General features: G+C 35.1%; 1 protein-coding gene across 9 annotated transcripts in view; it reads right to left on the bottom strand.

Moving 5' to 3' along the window:
- Gtdc1 (glycosyltransferase like domain containing 1) overlaps positions 1-27268 on the bottom strand; it is a 357538-nt gene that overhangs the window by 251486 nt on the left and 78784 nt on the right. For 5 of the 9 annotated variants that reach the window (XM_038337371.1, XM_038337372.1, XM_038337373.1 and 2 more), the window contains one exon: positions 2633-2786. Coding sequence is in view for 3 of the 9 variants with exons in the window: in XM_038337374.1 (XP_038193302.1) it covers positions 2633-2786 (154 nt within the window). In the remaining 6 variants the exon portion in view is untranslated. Of the gene's footprint in view, positions 1-2632; positions 2787-13224; positions 13283-17315; positions 17448-27268 lie in introns of those variants that run through there. The other 4 variants (XM_038337369.1, XM_038337370.1, XM_038337368.1 and 1 more) reach the window with 3 other exon arrangements.

Below are 27268 nucleotides of genomic sequence, written 5' to 3'. Positions count from 1 at the left end.
ATTTTCATCTCTCATATCTGGAAAACCAGTACCACATGGACAGCACTGCCAAGTTCCGTTGTCATTTGGAAATGTAGCCCGGTTCCCTTGGAGCAGAGCTGTGGTGGCTCTCTAGAATCAATGTGAGAAAATAATTCCTAAGCAGTTTCTATTCCATGGGGAACCCTTTAGGCAGCATTCTCTGCTTTCAAATGAACTTTCATTGTCACAGATTCAGCCTTTGATGAGTGGCATCCTGCACTCAGAACACATTTCCTACCGTCTCCATTGTTTTTACAAGTAGAGCTTGCCAATTCTCTTTAATGATGTTCATTTCTTTAACAATCACAGCTACTTTCTCCACACCTTCCCAGTCTACAACTTTGGAATTTTTTTTACAACTCTTTCCTAGTTAAATAGTACATTTACCGTGGCATTCTGCTCTGTTTGCTGCACTTTCTTACTACAGACTTGGCTAAGAGCAGCAAATGGTAACCATGACACAGCTAGAACGCTACCTACTGTCTAGAAATCTCCGCTGCCCAACAAACTAGTGCATTATTTTTGAATGCGGCTACTCACTCTCAGTACTTCTGCAGAATCAAACCTGCTTCTTGACAGAGTATAACACTACATCCTCTACCCAGCTCCCAAAAAAGTCCTCATTTCCCTCTGAAACCCCAGAAGCTGAGCTCCATCTTCTGCATTTCTGTCAGCATTTTCTGCTCTTCCAATTTTTTTCTTCAGAATGCCTAAATTCTGCTTACAAGTGACTAGGAGAGTCCCAAATTCTCCCATATTTCTCTGGCAATTCAATTCCAGAGGCCTCTCTCTAAGTAAGCACGTGGTCAGGTCCATCCAGCAACAGACCAATTCCTCGGCAGCAGCTTTCTCTATTAGTTACTTTCATCATCATCATGGACAAACTCCTGACAAGAAGCAAAGAGCACCCTAAGTGAGGAACAGTTGATTTTGGTTTGTACTTGTAAAGGAGATGGTCTGGTATGTTAGAGAAAGCACAGTGATGAAATGAAGTCACTGTGCCACCAGTCAGGAGCAGAGAGCACTAAGCATGCAGCACAGCTCAGCCCCTCCATGCCTTTGCCATCATAAGGGACTGTATGCTTAAGATCCAAGCCAAAAGAAAGCCTTCCTCCCTTAAGTTTCTTCTTGACAGGTATTTTGTTAACAGCAATGAGGTGCACAGGAAGGGGAGAGTGGCAGGGGACAAAAAACAAAACCTGATACAACAGACACCTAACAATAACTATATAGCTTCACCATAGGACACTCGAAAACTATTTGTCATAAAGAATACATGGCCATTCCTTAATCCCTAGAAGAACATAAAAAAAAAATTCAGATTAAATGGTTAACTACTTTTACAGTTTTCTTCTTAAATAAGTACACTTTTATTGAAGAAAATAATTTCTTCAACATATTTAATTCTCTAATGACAGCACTGAGGAAACTGTACTATACTATTAAAAATTTATGACATTATCATTATCAATAGTATGATTTAATAAAAATGGCTAAATGTTGAACACTAAATTTGACATATGAGACAAATTTACAACAAAATTTTATAGCATAAATGGTATTTCTAAAATCACCAAAGAACTAACAAACGTATATAAGAATTGCCTGAAATTTACCTGAACAACTGAAAAGGGAGTTGCAACGTGAAAAGTATTTCATGCAATTATCTTGAGCAACAAGAGAATGCCATTAAAATCACCAATTAGAAACTATTAATACATTAACAGAACAAAAGTAGCTTGACAAAGAAAACCAGCCTACAAATCATAATCTCAGAGAACCTGGAAAACAATGAGGACCCTAAGAGAGACAATCATGGAACTAATCTACATGGGAAGTAGAAAAAAGACAAGATCTCCTGAGTAAATTGGGAGCATGGAAGAGGGTTGAAGGAGAGGGAAGAGGTAGGGAGGGGAGCAGAGAAAAATGTAGAGCGCAATAAAAATCAGTAAAAAAAAAAATATAAAATAAAAAAAGTAGCTTGAATCCAGTACTATGAATATTTTTAATTTTTTTATTAAAAGTTTTTGCTACTGCACCTGCATTTATTTTAAGCTTGACCCAATTTCTTTATTCCCTGAGCCATGATCATTTTCAAGGTGAACTACATTTTCTAACTCCTCTAGCAGTTACAACTTGGTGGCTGTAAAATCTTAACAGTAAAGAGTAGAAAATCTACACATAACATTTATTCGTAGAATCAACAAATGTATTAAGTGAGTTTGGAAAAACTAAAATATATATGAAACGCACAATTAGTACTGATATGTGGTGCACAATCAAACATCAGTAATATTCAACTTTTTTTCAAACACCCAGCAATAATTTTAAAAGCCAAGCAACTGCTGTATTAAGATACTACACAGACACCTAGATGTAGGAAGGTAGTTTCAGTGATGATAGTTTCAAGAATTTTCATCCCACAAAAAAATTTAAAAAAACAATTAAAAAGAGAATTTTCATCCCACACACATGAGAAATTGACCCACAAGTTAATCTATACATTACTTTAAAATTCATTCAATCACTGAAAATACATTTTCTATTTGTCTATATACAATATCTGGAAAATTTAGCTTGCAAAGCAAACAAAAAAAATAAGACCACTGACCTTAGGAATAAACTGCAGGAAGTATAATTTGAGCAGACTTTCCCAACAGCTCAACAAAGGCTGGCAGGGGTTTCTTTGACTTGGCTTATCTTCCTTCACTGGATCTCCTCCACCCAGCAACTCTGACAACCTCAGGCTGTACACTAAACGAAACCTATAACCCAGCAGAGAAAATACAGCAGTATTGAGAAAAGTTAGCATTAACTTCCAGCCCAATCAGCTATTTTAATAATTCATCAGGAAAACACCGATGGTTAAAATACACCTGTAATCTCAATAAACAGTAAAAAATTAGAAAAGGTTTCTGTATTGAAACATGCCACAAATGATTCCACTAACAAAATAAAACCCACTAACATTTAACATTAATAACATATTTTGCTAAAGAGTAACATGGTATATTTAGTTGTTGTTCAAGCAGAAGAGACTGACAGAATGAATTAAGAGAATCCATTAAAACTTGTTTTTGTAAATCTAGTTACTATAAAAACCAAGAATAGATTCATCCTAACTCCTCCCATTTCAATGTAACCTCTGAAAACTGAAATGTAATTTAGCATAAAATATAAATTAACCTTGCAATCTAAAAACTATGAGAACTGACAATATTCGACATAAAATTGAAAAGTTTGGCTAATAGGAATAAATCCACTTCCCTAATATTTGTTTAAACCGTAAATAATGCCTATTAGGAAATGTTAATGCATTGTTTATGATACATACATACTAATGTTACTAATATATACTATATTGATGTATGTTCTTAAATACAAATAATTTCAGGTATAATATTAAAAAATAGTGCTATCTAATATTTTATATTTCCACTATTATATCATTCTTTTTATTTCCTCATCTGACTATTTCCTGTTGTGATAACAAAGAGCTAAGGATTGGTGCATTAAAATCCTTAGGAAAGTATCCTGGCTAATGTGACTGTCAGCTTGACACACCTGAGAAGTTCAGTTGAAGAAGTGCCTCCGTCAGAAGGCCTATGGACATATTCTCGACTGCTCACTCATATGGGTGTACCCAGCTCACTGCGAACAATACTATCTTTCCCAGGCCTAGGCTGTCAAAGAATGGAAGCTGATCAAGCCAAGGGAAGCAAGACAGAAAGAAACAATGCTTAGTGGTCTCTGCTTTAAGCTCCTGCTTTAGTTTCCCTTGGTGATGGACTATAACTTTTGGGTTTTTTTGTTTGGTTTTGGTTTTTGGTTTTTCAAGACAGGATTTCTCTATAGCTTTGGAGCCTGTCCTAGCTCTTGTAGCCCAGGCTGGCCTCAAACTCAGAGATCCACCTGTCTCTGCCTCCTGAGTGCTGGGATTAAAGGTGTGAGCCACCACCACCCAGCTAATGAACTATAATTTACAAACCAAATAAGCCTTTTCTTTTCCCAAGTGGCTTTTAGTCAGTGTTGTAGCACATCAACAGAAAGCAAGCTAGAACAGAAATCTTACATGCCATGCTGTTCGTGAGACAAATTAAAGCTATTTTTAATGTGTTTTTCCAATTATGAATTGCAATGATCTCTTAAGTACATATTTTTGCAAAGTAACAATTTTACATCCACATATGACTTTAATTATCTCTGACAAATTTGTTTATTCTTTGATTTGAGATGTAACATTATACTTAAAAATATCAGTTTCTTATTTCATGATTTGAATTAATGAAGCCTTGATTATAACTTTAAAAAGCAAACAAATAACCATGTAACAAATAATTATGTACATATGAAATTTTTATTTATTTACATTTTTTAAAGTTATATTCTATGTTAAATAGAAAATTATAATTGTAATTTTTTCCCTTTGGTGAGAGGTTCTATGATTTAATTTCACTAAGAAGTAAAATACTGATCCTTTTCCAACTACTTGCTGTTATTTGTCTCTTGAATTTCAAACTATAAAATTAGCAATACTCTATCTTAGGAAGGTGAAGATAGATAAATCTCCAGAGTCCATTGAGTAGGCAGCTTTAGCCATTTGATAAGTAAGAGTCCCTGACCCAAGATATAAAAAAGCAGCAATCCAGATAAACTTCTAACACTGACCTCTTCTCTCCACAGACATGCACATATACCAAATGCACAGATGCATAAATACAGACATGTCCACTATAAGCATTCACATACATACCCCAAAATTAACAATGAATTAATTTTATTGAATTCAATCTGGTGACATTTTTAAATAGGATAACATCTAACAAATCAATAGAAAGGTTTTTTTAGATTCTATTCTTTTTTATTGATTTTTATTGAGCTCTACATTTTTCTCTGCTCCAATCCCTGCCTCTCCCCTCCCCTTTAACCCTCCCCCAAGGTCCCCATGCTTCCAATTTACTCAGGAGATCTTGTCTTTTTCTACATCCCATGTATATCAGATCTATGTATGTCTCAATAGAAAGTTTTAATGGCAGAAAATCACCCCATCACTCAAACTATCTAGTTACACTATCGAGTTAACTAGTCCAATATACAGCCATGTTCCCACTACATAATTCTCCATAAACCACAAGTAATATTTCCAAAATATAAATCTGAACTTGAAGATTAAAAAAAATAAAGATAAAATCCAGCACTGTGTAAATGGCAGGTTCCTTTTTTTTGGTCCCTCTCCACTCTCTTCATTACCAGCCCCATGTGATCACCCTCATAAACCTTCCCCAGACTACACCCAAGCAGTACCAAATACCCACACTCACGCTGCAGGTTTTTTCCTCTCCTGTTAGTTCTCATCATTATCTCTCTTCTCTTTTACACTTGATCTTTTACAAAAACTTTGCTCACAAATCACTATTTCAATGAAGCCTCTCCTATCTCTTACAGACAATTTCCACTATGCTCTGTACTCTCAAGAGTAGTGGTACACTTTTCAGTCTAATGCCCATACCCTGCTGCTCTGTGCAGCCAGGGGATTCCTGAGGATGGAGACCATGCCATTACTTTGCTGGGATATATCTCAGGATGTGACAAAAACATAGCTAATACCAGGATTTCCTAGATCTGAAAAATCAAGGAGACAAAGTGTATTTCTTCAGCTTTCAAAGTTGCATTTCTTTTACTTGTAAATTCTAACTAACATGCTATGAGAACTGTACTTGCTGCTAGTCATTTCCCATTACTCATGAGGTATAACTGATCTTAAAAACAAGTGCATTTGAAGATATCTTATGCTCTCTTTTCAAATATGGATTGCTTTCTATTAGTATTCACAGAACTCAGAACTTATGGGAAAATGACAGGGTTTTATTTTTTTTCAAGTCATCAGGTATAATGATTTTAACCCATAGCTACAAAATAAGTAGCAATTACTGAAGAAATGGGAGACACAGCATAAATAAGAGAATTCTAAGCTAATGTGAAACTTTTCATCTAATACAATATCTATAAGGAACATTAAGTTTAACAGAAACCTGCAGATTCTCATTGTTTGATTCATTATCATTCTACTTTAATTCTGTAAGCACAACTAGGATGGATAAGAAGCCAATTCCCTTACCATCAAACTTCAGATCCCATTCCACATTTAATAATTAGACTTTTATTTAATGTGGAAGTAAAAAGGCATTTTTAAATACTTTCTGCTAACTATTATTCATTTTCTAAATGTTTGACAAGATGAATAATACATATGCTTTCCCAAGATGGCATTTCTCCAATGGCTACTACCTTTTTCAAACAGGCTCTAAGTCAGTTCCATGGGAGAAAATGAGACTGTCTGACCCATGTGGATGTGAGGGCCAAACAGACAAATCAAGGTGTGTCACAGAATCATGAATGCAGAAAATGCTGACAACACTGCTTAACCAGTCTTTCACAAAAAAAGAAATTATATTGGCATGACAGAGAAAGTGAATAGCAGAGACTTAAATCCACACATTGGTACCTCATGTATAGATAATTTGTCCCATTATATTTCACTACAGAGAAAGAAAATGATCTTTGTGAAAGGCATATTAAATTTTTTAGACTGGCATTCCAAGATTATATACAAATTTTTAATAATTACTACTAATACACAGCAGTACATATTCCATATATTTGTGGGATGAAAGTGTGTATAAAATTAAATATCTTTGTCATATATAGTATTTAACAATGCCTTCCATCAGTTTCTAAGTTTGGAACAACAACAGTATATGATACATAAAACTCAATATGATACAGATAGGCTTGGAAAAATTAAATTTTGCTCTAAACTTCTCTATCTCTTAAGAGTTCTGCATAATCACTCCCCATATTTCATTCTCCAGATGTAAAAAAATATGCTCTACAAAGAATAAATATACCTAATGAACACTAGAATTAGAAATAAATAAGTTTATATAACAACACAGAAAACAGTTCCAAGGCAATAGAGATTGACTATATAGCTATGTTCAGGATAGCAAATAACTACTAGTGCCAATATCAAAGTCTAAATCCCCTCAACAAACAATACATACTAGTTGACTGTACCTACTATCATGCATAAGACAATGTGTATGAATAATTATGTACAGTCACTATTATTCACTGTATATAATTGCCATGAGGAAACCAAAGAATTCTGCTTTCTTACCACTGTATATGCTTATACTCAGCAAACAGAATATCTGTTAAAGGAGACATAAAACCCTTTGGTCTAAACAATTTCTTCACAATTGATACAAGACCTCTATTATCAACCACAAATAATTAATTTTTATTACTACTAGCTATTACCTAAAAAAATCTGAAAGCACAAAATGTATCATGATATATAACAAGCAGTATCCTAACCTTATTTAAAATGTGACACTTCAGTACAAATAAACAGTTTGGGTCAAGAGATTTAGAAACAATGTCCCTTGCCATAAGAAACCTTCTAGTCTAATAGCCTTCTGTAAGACTATTTAACCCAGTTTCCTCTGAGATTCAAACATTCAATCTCTTAGGAGAAATACCTTAAGACAGCAGGTATACAACTCAAAATAGCTTCAGGAAGTCCCTGAACCTGCGAAGATTCACTAGGTCCCAAAGACTTTAAACAGAAGAGACTACTGAGAGTCAGTCTTACAGAGGGCAGTTGCAAAGAGGACTTTCAGAAAGGACAAAGAAAGCTCTAAGACCAGAACAGCTGCCTGGAAGAAACAGAACCGAGCTGCCTGGAAGTGGCTTAGACCAACTGAGTCACGTGGAAAGAACACTCTTTAAAGTGTTGAGCTGCCTACAGGCTGCGGGATATATGTTACATGTTCCCAGCTCTTCTGAGCTGTTGCTCATGCTGGGGTGAGCTTTGGTGATACAGCTGGTTTTGAGTCATTTTTGTTGTAGCCCCTCAACATATTCCTGTAAATAATCCCAATAAAATTCATTAGTTCATCAAATTAGACTGATGGAGGAGTGTCTATGTGTTACTTTCATTATTAATAAAGAAAACTGCCTTGGCCCTTTAAGAGACAGAAAATTAGGTAGGCGGGATAGACAGAACAGAATTGTGGGAAAAAGGAAGCAGAGTTGGGGAGACGCTTCAGGCAGTGGCGATATGCAGTCTCCATGCTTCTCCTCTCCGAGATGGAGGCAGGTTAAGATCTCTCCTGGTAAGGCACACCTCGTGGTGCTACACAGATTATTAAATATGGGTTAAAGGAAGATGTGAGAATTAACCAATAAGAGGCTGAAACTATGGGCCAGGCAGTGATTTAAAAGAATACAGTTTCCGTGTAATTATTTTGGGTGTAAAGCTAGCCGGCGGCGGGTGGCGGGACGCAGCCCCGCCGCTTCCTTCCACATTAGACTAATAAATAGATGTGTCTTTTACATCAATCCCAGGAAAAGTATTGTCATCAAATACCTATGACCTGGGAATCAAATGGTCTAATCACTAAACTACCATGTTATTTTTATTGGACATCATTATTATTATTATAGACCCTAGGTTAGCCTTATTAACAATCCTATACTGATATTTCAAACCTGAACTCTTGACTCTGAGAAGTATCAATTAAAATATACACACAAAAGAGTTTTAATAAAAGGACTAACACTTTCTATCTCTATACTGGCACTAGTCAGTCTCACTTTTAAGAATTCAATCCATATTAACTAAATAAAAAATTTGAGCAGTTACTCTCTCCACATGGGCAGTACATGTTACATTCTGTCAGGTCTGAAATAGAAATAGCAGTGTTACTCTAACACCAAACACTCTCAACATTTTGTTTGAAGAGCAGTTTCCAAGCAAACTTCCCTAGGAAAATTTTAAAAAAAAAAAAAAATGGCATTAAGTGTGAAGTTCTGGATTTACTTCCAAGGGGAAAAAAAAAATGAAGCAGAAACCTGGTGTGGGAAGTCCTTCTATATATGTGTTGCTTTTATTGGCTAATGAATAAAGAAGCTGTTTCAGCCAGTGGCTTAGCAGAATAGAGCTGGGGGTGGGGTGGAGGAGCAAGGCCGCATAACACTAAACTGAATGCTGGGAGAAAGAAGCCGGAGTCGGTGAGATGCTATGTAGTTGCCAGCTGAAACCCTGTTGGTAGGCCACAAGCCTAATGGTAAAATATAAAATAACAGAAATGAGTTAATTTAATATGTAAGGGCTTGCTAGGAATATGCTATAGTGATTGGCCAAGCAGTGATTTAATTAATACAGTTCTATCTGGTTATTTCAGAAGTCTGAGGGGCTGGGAGCAGAAACCATATTACAATTTATTATCAATATTATAATATTATACATATTATCCAATTTATCAGGGAAAAAAGCAAATTTTAAAAAATAAGCAAAATTCTACCATCTCAGGAAGCAAAAGCATATGAAGTGAACATCTGAAAAGGAGAAATTTCTACAAAGGATTAATGAACTAAAAAATAGAAATAAGATATTCTTAAATACATATTTGTTAAAAATCTTTAATACTTTGTTTCACTAGAAATCACTCTTCCAAACAATTTAAGATGTATAAGAAAGTATGAGGTGATGCTGGTACTTTTCTCTAAGACCTAAATCAGTAAAATTATGTTTTTAAAGTAGTATTACTTCTCTAATCCAAAATTTCACACAATATAAAAATGTATAATGAACCCAATTAAAAAATGGGGCACTGAACTGAAAAGAGAATTCTCAACAGAAGTTCGAATGGCCAAAAGACACTTAAGGGCATGCTCAACCTCCTTAGCAATCAGGGAAATGCAAATCAAAACAACGTTGAGATACCATCTTACACCTGTCAGAATGGCTAAAATCAAAAACACCAATGATAGCCTTTGCTGGAGAGGATGTGGAGTAAGGGGTACACTCATCCATTGCTGGTGGGAATGCAAACTTGTGCAACCGCCTTGGAAAGCAGTGTGGAGGTTTCTCAGGAAATTTGGGATCCACCTACCCCAGGACCCAGCAATCCCACTCTTGGGAATTTACCCAAGAGATGCCCAATCATATTACAAAAGCATTTGTTCAACTATGTTTATAGCAGCATTATTTGTAATAGCCAGAACCTGGAAACAACCTAGATGCCCTTCAGTGGAAGAATGGATGAAGAAAGTGTGGAATATATACATATTAGAGTACTACTCAGCGGTAAAAAACAATGACATCTTGAATTTTGCATGCAAATGGAGGGAAACAGAAAACACCATCCTGAGTGAGGTAACCCAGGCCCAAAAAGATGAACATGGGATGTACTCACTCATAATTGGGTTCTAGCCATAAATAAAGGACATCGAGCCTATAATTCGTAAAAAAAATCCTAGAGAAGCTATATAAGAAGGTGAACCCAAAGAAAAACATATAGCTATCCTCCTGGATACTGGAAGTAGACAAGATTGCCGGACAAAAAATGGGAACATAGGGGTGAGGTGGGACGGGGGGAGGGGAGATGGGGCGAGAAAAGTGTGAAGTGGAGGATGGGAAGAGCTTGGGGGAATAGGATGGTTGGGATATAGGAAGGGTGGATATGGGAACAAGGAATTATATATCTTACTTAAGGGAGCCATTCTAGGGTTGGCAGAGACTTGACTCTAGAGGGGTTCCCAGGTGTCCAGGAAGACGCCCCCAGCTAGGTCCTTGGGCAGCTGAGGAGAGGGTGCCAGAAATGTCCAGATCCTATTGCCATACTCATGAATATCTTGCATATCACCATAGAACCTTCACCTGGCATTGGATGGAGAAAATGACAGAGCCCCACATAGGAGCACCGGACTGAGCTCCCAAGGTCCCGATGAGGAGCAAAAGGAGGGAGATCATGAGCAAGGAAGTCAGGACCGTGAGGAGTGCGTTTACCCATTGAGACGGTGGGACAGATCTAACGGGAGACCACCTAGTCCAGTTGGAATGGGACTGATGGAACAGGGGACCAAACCGGACTCTCTGAATGTGGCTGACGGTGGAGGAGGACTGAGAAACCAAGGACAACGGCAATGAACGTGAACTCTACAGCATGGACGGGCTCACTGTGAGCCTTGTCAGTTTGGTTGCTCACCTTCCTGGACTTAGGGGGAGCTGGGAGGACCTTGGACTTAACATAGTGAAGGGAACCCTGATGGCTCTTTGTCTTGGAGAGGGGTGGAGTGGGGGTATGGGTGGAAGGGAGGGGAGGGAAGGGGGAAGAGGAGGGAAGGAGATGGAAATCTTTAATAAAAAAAAATGAGGAAAAAAATGTATACATAGAAATGGTTAAAAGTATATTTTTTTTCTGTTCACTATAGCAGCATTTTCTTCTATCCATCATATTTTTAATTTTCTGACTTACAAGTTGATTAGGACAGCTGGCAAAATATTAAGAAGCTAACATCATATGCCAAAAGTGGTGGCCCATATCTTTAATACCAATATTCTGAAAGCAGAGCCGGACAGATCAATGAGGTCAAGGCCAATCTGGTCGACAGAGTAAGTTTCAGGACAGCTAGGGCTACACAGAAAAACCCAGTCTCAAAAAAAATTTAAAAAGAAGCAGCAGCAGCACCAGTCCTAGCCACCAACATTAGGAAAACAGTATACCATCAAGAATATTTCAATTCTAAATTAAAAATAAGTGTTTCTGAATACAGTTTAAATTCTTGACCTGTGTAAATTTGTGATTAATACACGTGGTAATGAAAGCTGAATCACTACTTTTAAATATCTCAAAAGATATAACTCACTACTATAAGAAAAAGAATCAGTCTATCAATAAGTCTAGAAAAATAAACTCAAGATAGTTAAGACTAAAATTTTTGTGTAAAGGAAAGGCTATACAGGTGGCTATATATAATTTATAGGAAGTCTATTTTCTGTTTCAGTGGAGAAATCACAGAAGACTTATCACCTAAATACATTTACACCAAAGAAAGGTTAAGGAGCAATAAAGCAAAGATTCCTGAATGCAGTAGCCACCAAGGAACTGTTCTATTCAGTCTGTCACTACTATTTCTTTATGAACTGGTTTCTCAATGACATAGTCTCTTGACATAAGTATTTTGTACAATGAAGTAGGAAAACTACAGCACACACTATTCTTTGCAAAAGGCATTGATTGTATCTTTATCATCTTCGTTTGAAGGTAATTATAGTGATATGAATAGTTAAGACCCCCAAAGACTCATGAGTTTGAATTCCTGGGTATATGGAGTGGGACTATTAGAAGGTGTGACCTTGATGGAAAAGGCATGGCTTTACTGGAGGAAGTGTGTCACTGTAAAGGCAGGCTTTGATGTCTCTTATGCTCAAGCTATGCCCAGTATGGCATACAGTTGGTTCTGCTGCCTGCAGATCAAGATGTAGAACTGTCAGCTCCTTCTCCAGCACCATGTCTGCCTAAATACTGCTATGAAGATAGTGGACTAAACCTCTGAAACTGTAAGTCAGTTCCAAAAAAGTGTTTTCCTTTATAAGAGTTGCCATGGTCATGGTGTTTATTCACAGCAATAGAAACCCTAACTCTAATGCATGAACTGAATTTATAAAGCCCATTTCTATGCAGAGATACCTTGCTCATCCTAGGCATGGGGCAGGAGAGATACCCCAATGAAGAGAAAACAGTCATTGTCAACTTCCCAGTGAAGGCCTTAACTCTGAGGGGTGGATGGGAGGTGAGGTAGGAGCAAGGAAAGCAGCTGGACGAGAGGAGGGAGGGGGAACTGGGATTGGTATGTAAAAAAAATTAAAAATAAATTAATAAAAAAACAAATTAAAAAAGAAATCCAAAAAGGAATTTTCTATCTTGTGAACTGTATGTTCAAATGAGCAAGGTTATTAGGTGTTAGATAATTCCAACTGCAATTTCTATTATATATATATATATGATATATATACATAACCACATAAAACCATATATATTCATGTAGATAACTATACCTAAAACTATAAACCCCTTTAGAAGTAAATGAGATTACCGTCAACAAATCACCTAAATCATATTAGAGAAACTATAATTTAAACCCCAAAATAAACTGCATAATATACTATATTTTCTATAATAGCAGTTGTATTGAACATGGCAGACTAATACTTTATTATCATTTCTCTAGTTCAATGCTCTAAAGCTCACTTCTATATTTCTAGATAGTACTTCTACGAAATGAATTTAAAATATAAAATAAACTTGACAATCTTCCACAATATATGTTTGCCAAAGTGTACAAAGTTACCTCTTCCAAGTCTGTCAAAATCACAAACAAGCACAGGTGATGACAAAATTTCAGCAATCTGTAAAGTAAATGAAAATAATCTGCAATTTTAAATGTAGACGGAATGATGCTATCCAATCTATTGACATGTAAGATTAGCTTTGGTTTTGAGAGATGGCCCGGCAGTTCAGAGGCTGTGCTTCCAGAGAACCCAAGTTCAATTCCCAGCACTCACATGGCATCTCACAACATTCTGTACCTCTAGTTCCAGGGGATCTGATACCTTCACACCAACACATAAATTAAAGTTACATAATTATTTTTTAAAAATTAGCTTTAAAATATTGTATCCTGTTAGCATAAAAAACACAATGAAAACTAATATAAAGATTTATAACTTCTTATTTAGCAAGATCGCTTCGGAACAATAACCTACAAAGTTAAGAAGAATCTTTATTATAACCTTCAGTTTTTGCACTAAAAACAATCAAGAGGGCTGAAGTGATAAATCAGAAGTTAAAGAGCTCTTATGGCTCTTTTCAGAGCACCTGGGTTCCCTTCCAGGCATCCACAAGTGCGTGTAACCTGCATTTACTAGAATTCGGTGCTCGTTACGTTTCCATCAACACCTGCACCCACACGGCACACAGAAAGCAGAACAGGCACACAGACATATACATTAAAAACATTTTTTTAGCTGGAGGTGGTGGTGCACGCCCTTAATTCCTGCACTCGGGAAGCAGATGGACCTCTGTGAGTTTGAGGCCAGCCTGGCCTAAAAGAGCTAGTTCCAAGACAGGATCCAAGGCTACAGGTCTTGAAAAACCAAAAAATAAAAAATAAAAATAAACATTTTTTTGAATGAAGTAAGTCAAGGGGGCTGGAGAAAAGGCTCAGCAGTTAATTACACTAATTCCTCTTCCAGAGGCTCTGGGTTCAATTTTCAGGACCCACATGGTAGCTCATGGTTATCTATAGCTTCAGTTCTAGAGGACCCAACACCCTTAAACAGACATACATGCAGGCAAAACATCAATGCACATAAAATATAAATAAATTATTAAGAAGTCAAGATATTCAAGAACAAGATTTTCAAAATTAAATGATTACTGGAAGAAAATCATGCTGAGGTATACTAAGTGTAATTAAAAGCATATGGAAAGTGTATTATGAAATGAGAATATACCATGAAATCCAGAACAGGAGTACACACACAGAAAGCTAAAATAATAATCTGTATTATTTTACAGGAATTACAAGTCATTTTGCCTCTTTTTCTGTTTTATGTTATTTCTAAAGATAAAAATCATTGAATATAATTTCAACCTCAATTAAAAGAAACTGTATTTTTTGTTAAGTTTAGGGAAGAAAGCCAAGTTCTTTGAAATAACAAACTACTTCCCAATAGCTGAAGATCTACTCCCTCCAGGAGCTTTAAGAATGGTTTCTGAAGTTACTGTGTTTATTATTATTATATATAAACTTACTTTAAAAACAATCAACAAGAGGAAAAACTATCTACAGCAGTTCACAACACTATAATCTGGTTTGGCAAATACTACCAAGTGTACAAATACTATCAAGTGCACGAAATATAAGGAATTCATAGTGAATTTTTAAATTCATTTGAATTATTAAATAACTGTAAACAGATAGAGATCATTATACATACATATCTAAAATCTATACTTAAGTATGTTAGGAAATAAAACTATTGTATTGATACTTGATAATTATGAGCAGTCATACAAGAACTAAAACAGAGTCTGGAGGTTTAAGTTGGAATTAATTTATGCTACAAATAACTAAGCATGAATTTTAAAAGACAGAAAAATATTTAATCAAGATGAATAAAACTGAAAAGAAGCTTTAATTTCACACTTAATATCCAGTGTCTTGCATTGAGAAAGCAAAAATAATTAAAAAAATGTTACTATATAATCACACACATGTGGTACACATGGTAACAAATGAAAGTGATAAGGAGAACATTTAATAAAGGATGTCTTGCAATTTTAAGACTTTCCCTCCTCCTAACCACTTGATTTCCCATTGTTAATATACACATAATTCACAAACACACACACACACACACACACACACAGACACACTCAATAAAACATTACCTAGTATCAACTGAGACTTAAAAGACAAATATTTTAATGTAACCTGAAAGTTCAGGCATATTTTTACAATTTAAACAGTGCATTTCATTTTTTTAATCAATAGAAAATTCGTGCTTACTGTTTTGCAATGCAACCATTTCTTAACAGTTTAAAATATAACCTAAAACACAAGAAAAAAAGAAGAATCTTCCAGAAAAAGCTTATACTTAATTAACTCTCCAGAGAACACAAAAATAATAAAAACAAGTATGTTAATGATAAAACCAACGGCAAATCTATTTTGTATATTTAAAGGGGCATTAATAATCAACCTATCAATACATAACTTTCTATATCACAAAATAAGCATGAACTTAATTGAGAAAAGAAATCATGATCTTTGGGAAGTGTTTGTGGCATCTTTAACTTTATGACCAATGTGGTGACTTCTGTCCCTGAGAAGATCATCTCCAACATTAATACTATGACCTCTAAGAAAGCTGATATATAAAGATTATAGTGAGAAAAATACATGTTTTTATGGGTATCCAAAGGGAATACTTATGTCACGAGAAGCCATATAATAATATTGATTTTTTTTTTTGCTACCAAGTTACAATCTTCAGAATTCTAGAAAAATAATCCAAGCAGAACTGACATAAGATAACTCTGATGGAAAAAGGGCTGACTGCATCACAGAAAGGAAAGAATCTCTTTACAAATTTTGAGAACAAAAATCAAATGATATTAAAATTCAGGCTACCTTTAGCATTCAATACCCTACAACTGACCTTGTAAAGTGGGTCAGAAGGACACTCATTCTGATGGATCTATCAAACATTAATTCAGTAGCAGCTTGCTTCGAAGACAGTGAATCACTTTTATGCTATTCCCTTGTTCTAGTATGTTCTTTACATACTAGACACAATGTTCAATGATGCAACTATAGTATTATTTTCTTGTAAGATAATAATCAAAATCAACTAGAATATTCAAAATAGTTCATTCTTTCAAATGAAAATAAGTTGCTTATTGCAGTGACAGAATTACCTTAAAAATTAAGCTGCTGTCTTAGGGTTTCTACTGATCTGATGGAACACCATTCACCAAAAGGCAAGTAGGGCAAGAAAGTTTGTTTACACGTCCATACTGCTGTTCATCATTGAAAGAAGCCAGGATAAGAACCCAAACAGGGAAGGGACATGGAAGCAGGAATTAATTCAGAGGTCATGGAGGGGTGCTGCTTAATAGTTGCTCCCCATGACTTGCTCACTCCTTTTCTTATAGAACACAGAATCACCAGCCCAGGGACTGTACCATCCACAATGGGCAGGCCCTTCCCTATGAATCACTAATTAAGATCTGGATCACCTGGAGGAAGTTTCTCAATGGAGGTTCCTTTCTTTCAGATAAATCTAGTTTCTGTGTCAAGTTGACATAAAATTGGCCAGCAGAGCTGCCAAGGCAAAAAAAAAAAAAAAGTTTTCTGACAGAACATGTACAGACATTCAATTAAAAATTAAAGAAAACAAAAAACCCTGACCCATCCATGATTAGATTTCACAGGAACAATATATAAAAAACAGAAATTTTTGCCTTTATTTTCTGGGAGCAGAAACTATATGAAATCATAAAACTTATATCAATAACCCCATCACCATTTAGATAAGCCTGCAAAGAAATATTTCTTGTCAATTTCAGCTGATTTTTACCCATCATCCCAATCAGCAAGTACTTATTGTGCCTACTATCTGGGCATCATAATTTCAGGTCTTGGGGATATATCAGGCGACAGGACAAGCAGTTTTCACAAAAAAAAAAAAAAAAAAAAAAAAAAAAAAAAAAAAAAAAAAAAAAAAAAAAAAAAAAAAAAACTTCTTCTAAACTGCAGTATAAGAAGGATCATCAAATAAATGTGCCAAATAGGAAAACAATACAGAATACTAGATGACAATGGCTAGTAAAGGTTACAATGAGACAGATATTTTGTATAAGGCTGACACAAACCTGTCCCTGATGATGTGATATTGACCTCCAAACATAAGATAGAAGAGATGAAGGAGCTCTGTGGATAGGGTTCTAAGTCCTCAACATTCTGAGGCCAAATACACTCTTCAGAGAGCACAAAAGTCTGTATGACTGAAAAACATGAGCAAATTTGTTCTATTTATCAAATATTTTTTATTAAGTTTTTAAAATTATACTAAACATTTTGTTATAATTAGATGAATCAAATATAGTTACTGGCCTCAGGTGTATCTAAGCTTGCAATATGTAATGATAAATATCATAAGGTAACTGAGCTGGCTCTTAGTAAAGGACCAATAAATAGTAAGTTCTTCCAAAAAAAAAAAAAAATAAGAGTCTGGAAAAACAAAGGTAGATGCTACCTGAAAATCAGTGTAGTAGTTCCTCAGAAAGTTAGAAACAGATCAATTGCATGACCTACTGACACCACATTTGGGCAGGAAACTCAATTTCCTACTCCAGAGACAAATATTATCCATTATTCAAAGGACATGTAAACTGCCTGCATGGCCAGCAAGTTATGAATAGGCATCAAAAATGTGGGGCCTATACACAATGGACTTTTTCTTCAGTTGTTAAAAAATTAATTAATTAATCATGAAATTTGCAGGTAAATTTTAGACCAAAAAAAAAAAAAAAAAAAAAAAACAACTATACAGAGTAAGGCTAGTCAGGCCCAGAAAAACAAAAATCACATGTTCTCACTGTGAATAAACAGGGAGAAATAATCAAGTCAGAGTAGACACTAATAAAACAGAAACACCTAGACACAATTAAATGAAGAGTTTGTTCTTTAAAAGGATTAATAAGATTGATAAACCTTAGCCAAATTAGCCAAGAAAAAGGACCCAAATTAATAAAACAAGAGTAAAAGGAGATAGAGCAATAGACCCTGATGAAATCCAGAGTCATTAGGATATATTTCACCCTATTGGAAAACCTGAAAGAAATGATCAATATCTTAGTCCATATGATTAAGTAGTTTGAATAAGAATATCCCCCACAGGCCCTGATATTTGAATACTTGGTACCCAGCTAATAACACTATCAAGTTATGATGTTAAAATATACACTTTTGGACTACATATAAGACCTATTCAAAAGGAGAAAATTCAGTCTTGGTCCTACCTAGCCCTAGGGAGGAATCCTATACTATTGTCTTGCTATATGGATATTCTGTCAAACTGTCTTCTTAATATTTCTTTAAATGCATAGATTCATGTTGCTCTCAACCTTAATCAGAGAATCTTCTCTCTGTGATCATCAGCAGTTACTGCAAATAATTAGAATTGGTCCATGCTGAGAGAAAGTGACTACTGACTCATCCCTTAACCCAAGCTCGGAAAACATGACAGAAAGAATGCAAAAGCTAGAGAATTAAGAAGGGTGCTGTGAGATGCCATCTTCTGAATCCAGCATGCCCATCTTATTCATGAACTAACTCTAGCTACAGTTACTACACAATAACTGTACCAGACTACGTCAACAAGGTCAACCAACATTCTGCCATGCAGCACTGACTGGTCTCAGGGGGTTACAGAAAGAAAGAAAGAAAGAAAGAAAGAAAGAAAGAAAGAAAGAAAGAAAGAAAGAAAGAAAGAAAGAGAGAGAGAGAGAGAGGGAGTGAGGTCTATGGTTCTGTATTTTGTCGGTCTATTGCTTTCTTGATTTCTTTCTTCTTTCTTTTCCTTCCTTTCTTTTTCCTTCCTTCTTCCTTCCTTCCTTCCTTCCTTCCTTCTCTCTCTCTCCTCCCTCCTCTCTCTCTCTCTCTCTCTCTCTCTCTCATCCTTCCTTCCTTCCTTCCCCCTATCCCCCCCCTCTCCTCCCGCTCCTCTTTCCCTTCGTTTCCTCTTAGCATTTGAGGAAATCTTCTCATCCCTTTTTTCTATGTGTGAAATTGTAATGAATAAATTTTAAAGATTTTATTATAAATAATTTTATTAATATGTATTAAGTAACAAAACTTCACAAATTAAAGGTATTATATCCTTTAGATGTATGAGTGATTAATAGCTTTAATATTAAGCATTATATTTCTTACATATCCATCCAAACAGTTATTGTTAGGGTTCACACCAATTTACCCAGTTCTAGTTTTTCTCTTCAAACATAGAACTATCACATTAATACATCACCATTAGGTATTCAAGAAGAAACCAATAGGATGTGTCTACATAAACCAATTACACAGTAAGCTCAAAGATGCCAGCAACTAACTGCACAAAAAAAACTGAGTAAGTACAACATAATAATTCAGATAACTTTAGTATTCAAATTCTTACTATGCCTGTGCTTCTCCAAAACAAAGGCTAGAAAATAGAAAACTACAATACTATTTTTAGCATTCTGAGGGTAGTTACATGACGTGGATTGGTATCACATAGGCAAATTTCTACGAGCAAGAATGTCTTTCTGAAAGGAGAACACTCAACTGGGAAGGTTTCTAGGCTCCCATTGTTATTTAGGAAGTCAACACAGTTTTCAGTGGTAGAAGTCACGAGGGGTGGGGAGGGAATCAAAATTTACCACTAGGGCTCAAGAAAAAAAATTTTTTTTAATGTGTTTACCTCGATTCCTGACTATATCAGTTGCTTATGAACTAAAAGTCGTGGGTCTTCCTATGAGACAAATAAAAACCTTACTCGAATATTGAAGTGGTTGTTAAGATTGCTTTCTACTGAGGCCAGGGGGCTTTTACCACTCAAAATACAACATTAGAGGTGAAACTAACATGGAGATGGTCCACACCTTTAATTCCAGCAGAGGCAGGGAGGTCTCTGTGAGTTTGAAGCCAGCCCAGTCTTCAGAGCTAGTTCTAGGACAGCCAAGGCTATCAGGACAGCCAAGGCTATCAAAGAAAACATGTCTCAAAAAAGAAAACAAAAACCAACACACAAACAACAACAAAAGGTGAAATGAAGTTCAGTTATCTAAAGCTCTTTCTGACCTTGGGAATGATCTTGTCCTTCCTTGAATATAAGAAATAAAGAATTTTTAAATTATATTCATATACTTTTCAGTAACCTGGACTACTTTAAAAAATGCCAAATCCCTACATGAGAGCCTGTATGTTCTATACTCATAATAAGATATTTCTCTTTCTTTTTTTAATTGAGCCTTTAATTTCCAAAACTTGCAAAACATTTTAATGTATGAAATATATCATTTCATGCATAACACACACACACAACACAAATAGTAGGTGACAATGAGGAAAACAGGAAAGGAGAAAGAATGAAGAGAGATAAAAGAGAAGGAACAAAGCATTTCAAAGTATAAAATGGTTTTCAAATCCTTGGACATTTTATAAAGCAGGTTCTGTATATTATAGTAAAGTTTCAAAACTGAGAAGATTCACATATACACATATACCTTTAAAATCAGTAATTCAGTTGTTAAATTTTCCCAGCTTTAAAAATATCTAAACAAATACTTTGTATACTACTTTCCACTACAGATAATTATTGTCATAGTTCATCTATGCCTTATCTCTATAAAGTGCCCTTCCTAAAAATCTCCATATATAATCTCTCAAACACACATACATACTCCTCTTAAACAAATTTTAAATAAGTACTTTTCTTTAAATATATTTTATTGTAGAGTACTCAAAGGATTCGTAAATTTAAATTACCAATAATTCCACACGTGACACTTACTTATTCTGCCTTTTTTATTCAAATATATTTCACTATGGCCATTCAAAGGAAAATTACACATTCAAAAAAACATTTGAGCTTCTCTCACTTACCCTTTCAGTGGTAGAGCATAATGACAGAGTAAAAATCTCATTCTTCACAGGCTCTCTTTTCTTTTCCCCCATTTGGTAAAATTTCAACATCAAACCTCCAGAGCCAAAAGGCAGTTTGTATTATCTAATATTCTCTCACTTTAGCTTAGTTTAGGGAAGGCATGTGCTTACTACAGTTTATGAAGAATCACCACATGGAATAAAAAGTATCTTACTATTTCCCAAAAGTAAAATCATAGAAACAAAATAAGGTGGAGAGGGGGAGTAAAAGGAAAGTGAAATGTTTAACTATATCTAGATATGGCTAATGGCTAAAGGTGAACTTTCTGAAAGTTACCTAGCTCTACATTCTCACTGAGATAATGTGGGTATACACAAGCATAAAATACTTTATTCCTTAGCATCGTTCATAAGACCAGGCTCCTCTATGTGACAAAGTAATGTTATAGGCTTTTTATCCTGAGACCCCAAGAACAGAAAAAAAGATAATCACAGGAAAATAAGCTAAGTTCTATCCTTTCAAAACAAGTATTCCAAGAAAATCTACAAAAATGCATATAATGTCAAAAATAATAAGAGAATAGCATTCACTATGTTTGGGAGAGGATATCAACTTTAATTTCATCTATTTTCTCTTTTAAAATAGTTCTAGAATCCTTACATAATACACAACCCCTCCTCTAGAGCCTACTTTTATTTGGTTATCTTTGGGGGATGTGCACTAAAAATAGAGTTTACAATTATTCAAACAAACAGCATACAAAAGACTTTAGAAATATACCATATGGTCAGGGATGGGGACAGTCTAGATAATCATACTTCAATCTGCAAGTTTGTTCACCTCTATAACACTGAAAAAATATTAAGATGGAAATGTAAAGGCAGAAACACTATCTTTAGCATTATCATGCAAGTACACTGTAAATTTTACTAATAAACTGTAAGAAGCATCTGCTTTAATTTGTTTGAGATTTGGGATGTAACACCCATGCATATAAACCTAGGCCGCTACTCAAAAGAAACAGTATTACAGCAGGGTGTGTGTGGGTATTCAACTTATGCTTTGGGAATTTAGGAGAAAAAAAGCCCCACATTTTTACAGAGGCACATTGGCAGAAGCTGATGTATCAGATGACACATTCTTGGAAATCAAATAAAAGCAATAGGGAAATACCCATTGTTGCCTGGTGAAGGCCTAATCACATGGACACAGCTGGAACCAATGTAGATCATTCATTAATAAAATTGTATTGTAGTCACCACTTTTTGATGCATTTCAATTGCTGTTAAAGCCAAAACCCTGAATTTTTTTGTTCAGTGTTGGTAAGATTGTTTTGATAGGAAATGTGAGAAGATTTAAGACAGGATTTTTAAAAAATTGATACTAAAACTGAGAGTTGCTCAAAGATCTAAATGTCATCTTGCCTTGCATGTACTAGCAGCAGTTTAAAACATGCAGTGTAAGCCTGAAAGGGGGAACTCATGGTATTTCGGACAAAAACCGAGCTGTGTGAAATGTCACAGAAAATATGAACATTTGTGAAAGTATTTTATAACATTAGCACAGGAGAAATTCAAATATATCAAAAATTAGATAAATATAAACATGAGGCTGGAAGATGGCTCAGTGGTTAAAAGCACTGACTGCTCTTCCAGAGGACCCAGGTTCAATTCCCAGTACCCACATGGCAGCTCACAACTGTCTGTAACTCCTGTTCCATGGTATCTGACAACCTCACACCAATGCACATAAAATAAAGTTAAATAAATCATAAAAAATAGTTTAAATAAAATATAAACATTAAGAAAAATCCTCTTGTAAAGTAGTCTCTGCTGAAATGTGATAAAGACCTACACTCTGTATGCCTAAAGAAAGAATATTCATGTTTTGAAACACAATTTAGAAATCAGAATTTGGTGATTTAGCTGTATAATAGTAAATAATACATAAAACCATCTACTTAAAAAGTTGTTTCTGAAATTATACTAATTTTTAAATGTAATAAATCACTAGGCATAATTAAAAATTTAGTTCATGGCATAATAAAATAAGAGTTTAAAAGAAATATTCATCTCATTTTGTATTATCCAACAAATTTTCCATGTTAGACAATATAATTTTTGAAAACCATATCATATAAAACTAAAATAGATCTTAGTACATATTGTGAATTAAACAAATATAATAGAATTTATTGTCTACAATGAAAATGTCAACAACACAGACCAAAAGTTGTTTAGATTTTATAATTCCTAAAGTACAGCATTTCTCTTATGTACCTGTGTGTGTGTGTGTGTGTGTGTGTGTGTGTTTTCTAAGTTAAGAGTTCTCTCTCTCTCTCTCTCTCTCTCTCTCTCTCTCTCTCTCTCTCTCTCTCGTTTTTTGTTTGTTTTTGCTGTTTTGTGAGTTTTTTGTTTGTTTGTTTTTTGTTTTGTTTTTCAAGACAGGGTTTCTTTGTAGCTTTGGAGCCTGTCCTGAAACTCTCTCTGTAGACCAGGCTGGACTTGAACTCACAGAGATCCACCTGTCTCTGTCTTCTAAGTGCTGGGATTAAAGACATGCACCACCGCCGCCAAGCTATCTTAGCACAGGAAAAGAGATGGAGAATTTAAATAAAACTATCTTTAAATTAATAAATAATATTTAATATATAGTACTATTCAATATATCCAATTATAAAAAAAACCTCAAATCTTGTCATTAGGAAGTCAAAACAAAACTATAATGAACTTAAACCAGAACAAAGTAAATAATGTTTCAGTTGTGTTTCTTCTGATATTGCCATAATCAGAAGGTTAAAGTTAGCCTAAATATTCAATCCAAAAAAATTGGCAAGCAACTCATTCTTTAAAGTACTTTCTAAAGAAAAAAAAAGGTAGTCTTAAGAGAAAACACTGGAAGAGCAGTAATTGTAGTAAGTAGTATATGAGCACTGAACAGAAAAAGCAATTTGAATATTTGTTTGTTTTGCTAAAGTAATGAGGCAATGTGTTGCTGAACCTGTCTTGAAAGAGGGAAAATAACAGGTGAGTTTATTTAATACATAAGTCTAATCTACGCATTTACCCAAAGCCTTTCGATGACTTTAAAATACTTCCTAAATGAAAAATACATCTCAGGAACAAAAGCTGTTAAATGTCACAATGAACTTAAAGAATCGATTGTAGATATTGTTTCCTATACACACAGCATTAACAAATGCTTCTTCTTAATAACTCCAGCACAAATCACCATTTACTTTCTTTTCTGTCACATGTTATATTGTTACAAGAACAGATTAGTTTTTCCTCCCAAAGTAAATAATATTTTGTATAAAAATCAGTTAAAATAATATAAACCTCATCTTCAAAAACATTCTTTATACTTATATTGATCATAAAACACTAATATTTAAAATACAACTTGAAAGAATATCATTTTTATTAATATAAAAGTAAATAAATTCATACTTTGAGGAAATTCTATAAACTTTCACAAAATTCTAACTCAAAGAGCAAAGTCCTCGTTCAAACAAGCTCCTTTAAAACTCCTGACACCATATTTTCACGTTTCTAACGCGAAGTTACCAACTGTAATTTCATAAAAGTTGAGATGTTTTAAAGAAGTTTTGTTTTGCCTTGCATTTTGATTTGAAAGGAAATACATATGTATCCTTTAGTTGCATGGAAATTCATTTCTGTACCTATTAACTTATCAAACTTTCTAAAAATGACAAAATTCAAGAAAAGATAAACTGACCCTGAATTTTAGATAAAAACAGGAAGCAGCTGCATATTTTTTGTCTAAACAGGGTATAGCATGGCCAATTCCATGGGATGGAACCCATGCCTGGCACTGTTAAATGGGATATGAACCTGTGGCTGGATAGGTCAAAAGCTGTAGAAAAGAACCTAATAAATGTTATTCTGCTAAATGGACACAGTATTAAAACAATCACCAGGGCATCTCTCAGTCCAAATCAGAGATGCTTCTCCTAGCAACAATTAACAAGAAATCTTCACCTGATCACCATACACAGAATAAGAGACTGTAGAGAGTGCAACCCTAAATAAAGCAGACATATCACACTCCAATCCCCAAGGGTCAGGGTTTCAGAAGAGGGGACAGTGGATGACATAGCAGTGTTCTCTGACTCCAACAGAGCAGTTGTAGATAGGAGTTCCCATCTATTGTGCAGCCTGCACAAAAGTTTCACGTGTGTAATACAAATGCAAACATAAGCAAAATCTCCACAATAGCTAACATAGGCAAATTCAATAGAAGTTCCTCTACAAAATAATGCCATTTACTCAATGTGGGAACTGTACAGAGAAAGGGTACTTGTATTTTAAACACAACCACAACCCCACAATCCCCACATACACACAGAGACACTACGCAATGGTGGTCTGCAAGAAAAAAAACAAACAACTGTCTAAGTAAGAAAGATCAAGACTGCTTTCCTTATTTCAGTGCTCTGGTGAAGGTTAACCCTCTGCCTCACAAAAAACACAAAACTTGCTGGCTATAAGCCTGTGTCAGTGCCAAACTGCTTGTTATTTCTTGCTAGCCTCGCTCAATGACACACTTTAAGACTGTCACTTTGATGCACATCAAGACTAGAGTAATTTAGCATGGGATGGTTCTTGGGTTTTTGTTTATTGTTTGTTTGTTTGTTTGTAGGTTTTGTTTTGTCCCTTTAGAGTCAGGTCAGCATTTTGTTTTTCTTTGATAGGCACTGAAAAGACACAAGAAAGAAGAGCTACACTGAAGAAAGTATCAGCTGCCTAAAAATACTAAAGAGGAATACAATACTGTTGACAGTTTAGAAGATATATGAAAAACTAACCTTCTTTTTTAACGTAGACTTTCATGGGTTCCAAGTCATTTAACTATCTGCTTAAGGATAGTTAAGTGAAACACATTATTCGTAATCACACAGCCATATTTAAAATCTTATATGAAAGTAGAGAGTAAAATATAGAAAACTAATATTAATATTCTTAGGATACTACACAGGAAGAATTCTTTCAGCTGCTATTCTAACCTTGACCTTGCCAGAATTAGATAATTTGGGGGAAGTGTTTAATTAGAGTCTGAATATTTTATGCCTTAATAAGGAAAGAGGTAAAAAATTATTTTTAAAATATGCTTGAAAAATTAAATGACAATCATCTAGAAAGTTGTCACAGACACAAACAGGAAACCTCTGCTAGCCTATTCAAATCTGTACTAGCGACAAAGCTAATAGAAATGAGAAGACCAAGTATGTGCTGTTTCAACCTTCAACTAAATATTGCTATCTGAACTAGTGACTAAAGTCACCAATAAGTCATTATCTCCTAGAGTATGACCTTTCCCTCTCTAATGTACAAGGTAAATAGAGATGGAGATCCATTTTCTACACACCAGTTGAAAAGACTCATGAACTGTGACAAGCCCAGATCCCATGCTGGCATAGTTTACACTAAGCTCAGCATCATCTAGAAGCAGTATGCTTCTCCCTGCCAATCGGGGCAAGGAAAGTTGTGTAACTAACACAGTGTAGATAAATAGTACCAAAGGTCTTCCAGTGCTTCTGCCTGCATATCTCCACTGGAGCAGCTGTTAAACTGTGCCTTGCACAGAAATAGCAAGAACCAAAAGCACTCGCCTCAAATGTTACATACAGAGACATAAAACATTTATTACCTGAGCCTATGTAATTTCCAACAAAATGATCCCCTGCCCAGTTTTGTTCATGACCACACAACTTGACAGCCAAGTACCCATCACTTGCATGGAATGGTGGAGAAAAAAAAATTTAAAAAGAAACCAAGTAAAAACATGGCTAAACTTCAAACAATAACCAGGGGTCTCCAACTCAGATTAGTGCACAGACACAACACCACAGGAGGACAGCTAAGTTAAAGAGTTCTAGTACTTTGGTTTACTTTAAGTGGCACGGGTAAATCTGCCATGTTATTACAGAATGCATTAATTTGCACCTCAGTCTTCTTTTACATTTCCTTTCTTTCCTCTAGCATATACTTCTGGAGCTCTTACTGGGTGCAATATTGACAGTTGAAGGCCAGGCATTCATGTACTGTCAAAACGGTCCAAATAACAATATCTGACTGGCTTTAACTCAACTAGAAATATGTCAAAGGAAAAAAAAAGGTAAAGGAATAAAAGGTATAGAAGAAACTAGGGAATAGAATG

Source organism: Arvicola amphibius, chromosome 7, assembly GCF_903992535.2.
Source record: "Arvicola amphibius chromosome 7, mArvAmp1.2, whole genome shotgun sequence".
Lineage (NCBI taxonomy): Eukaryota > Metazoa > Chordata > Mammalia > Rodentia > Cricetidae > Arvicola > Arvicola amphibius.
This window is presented reverse-complemented; position numbering and strand designations above follow the sequence as displayed.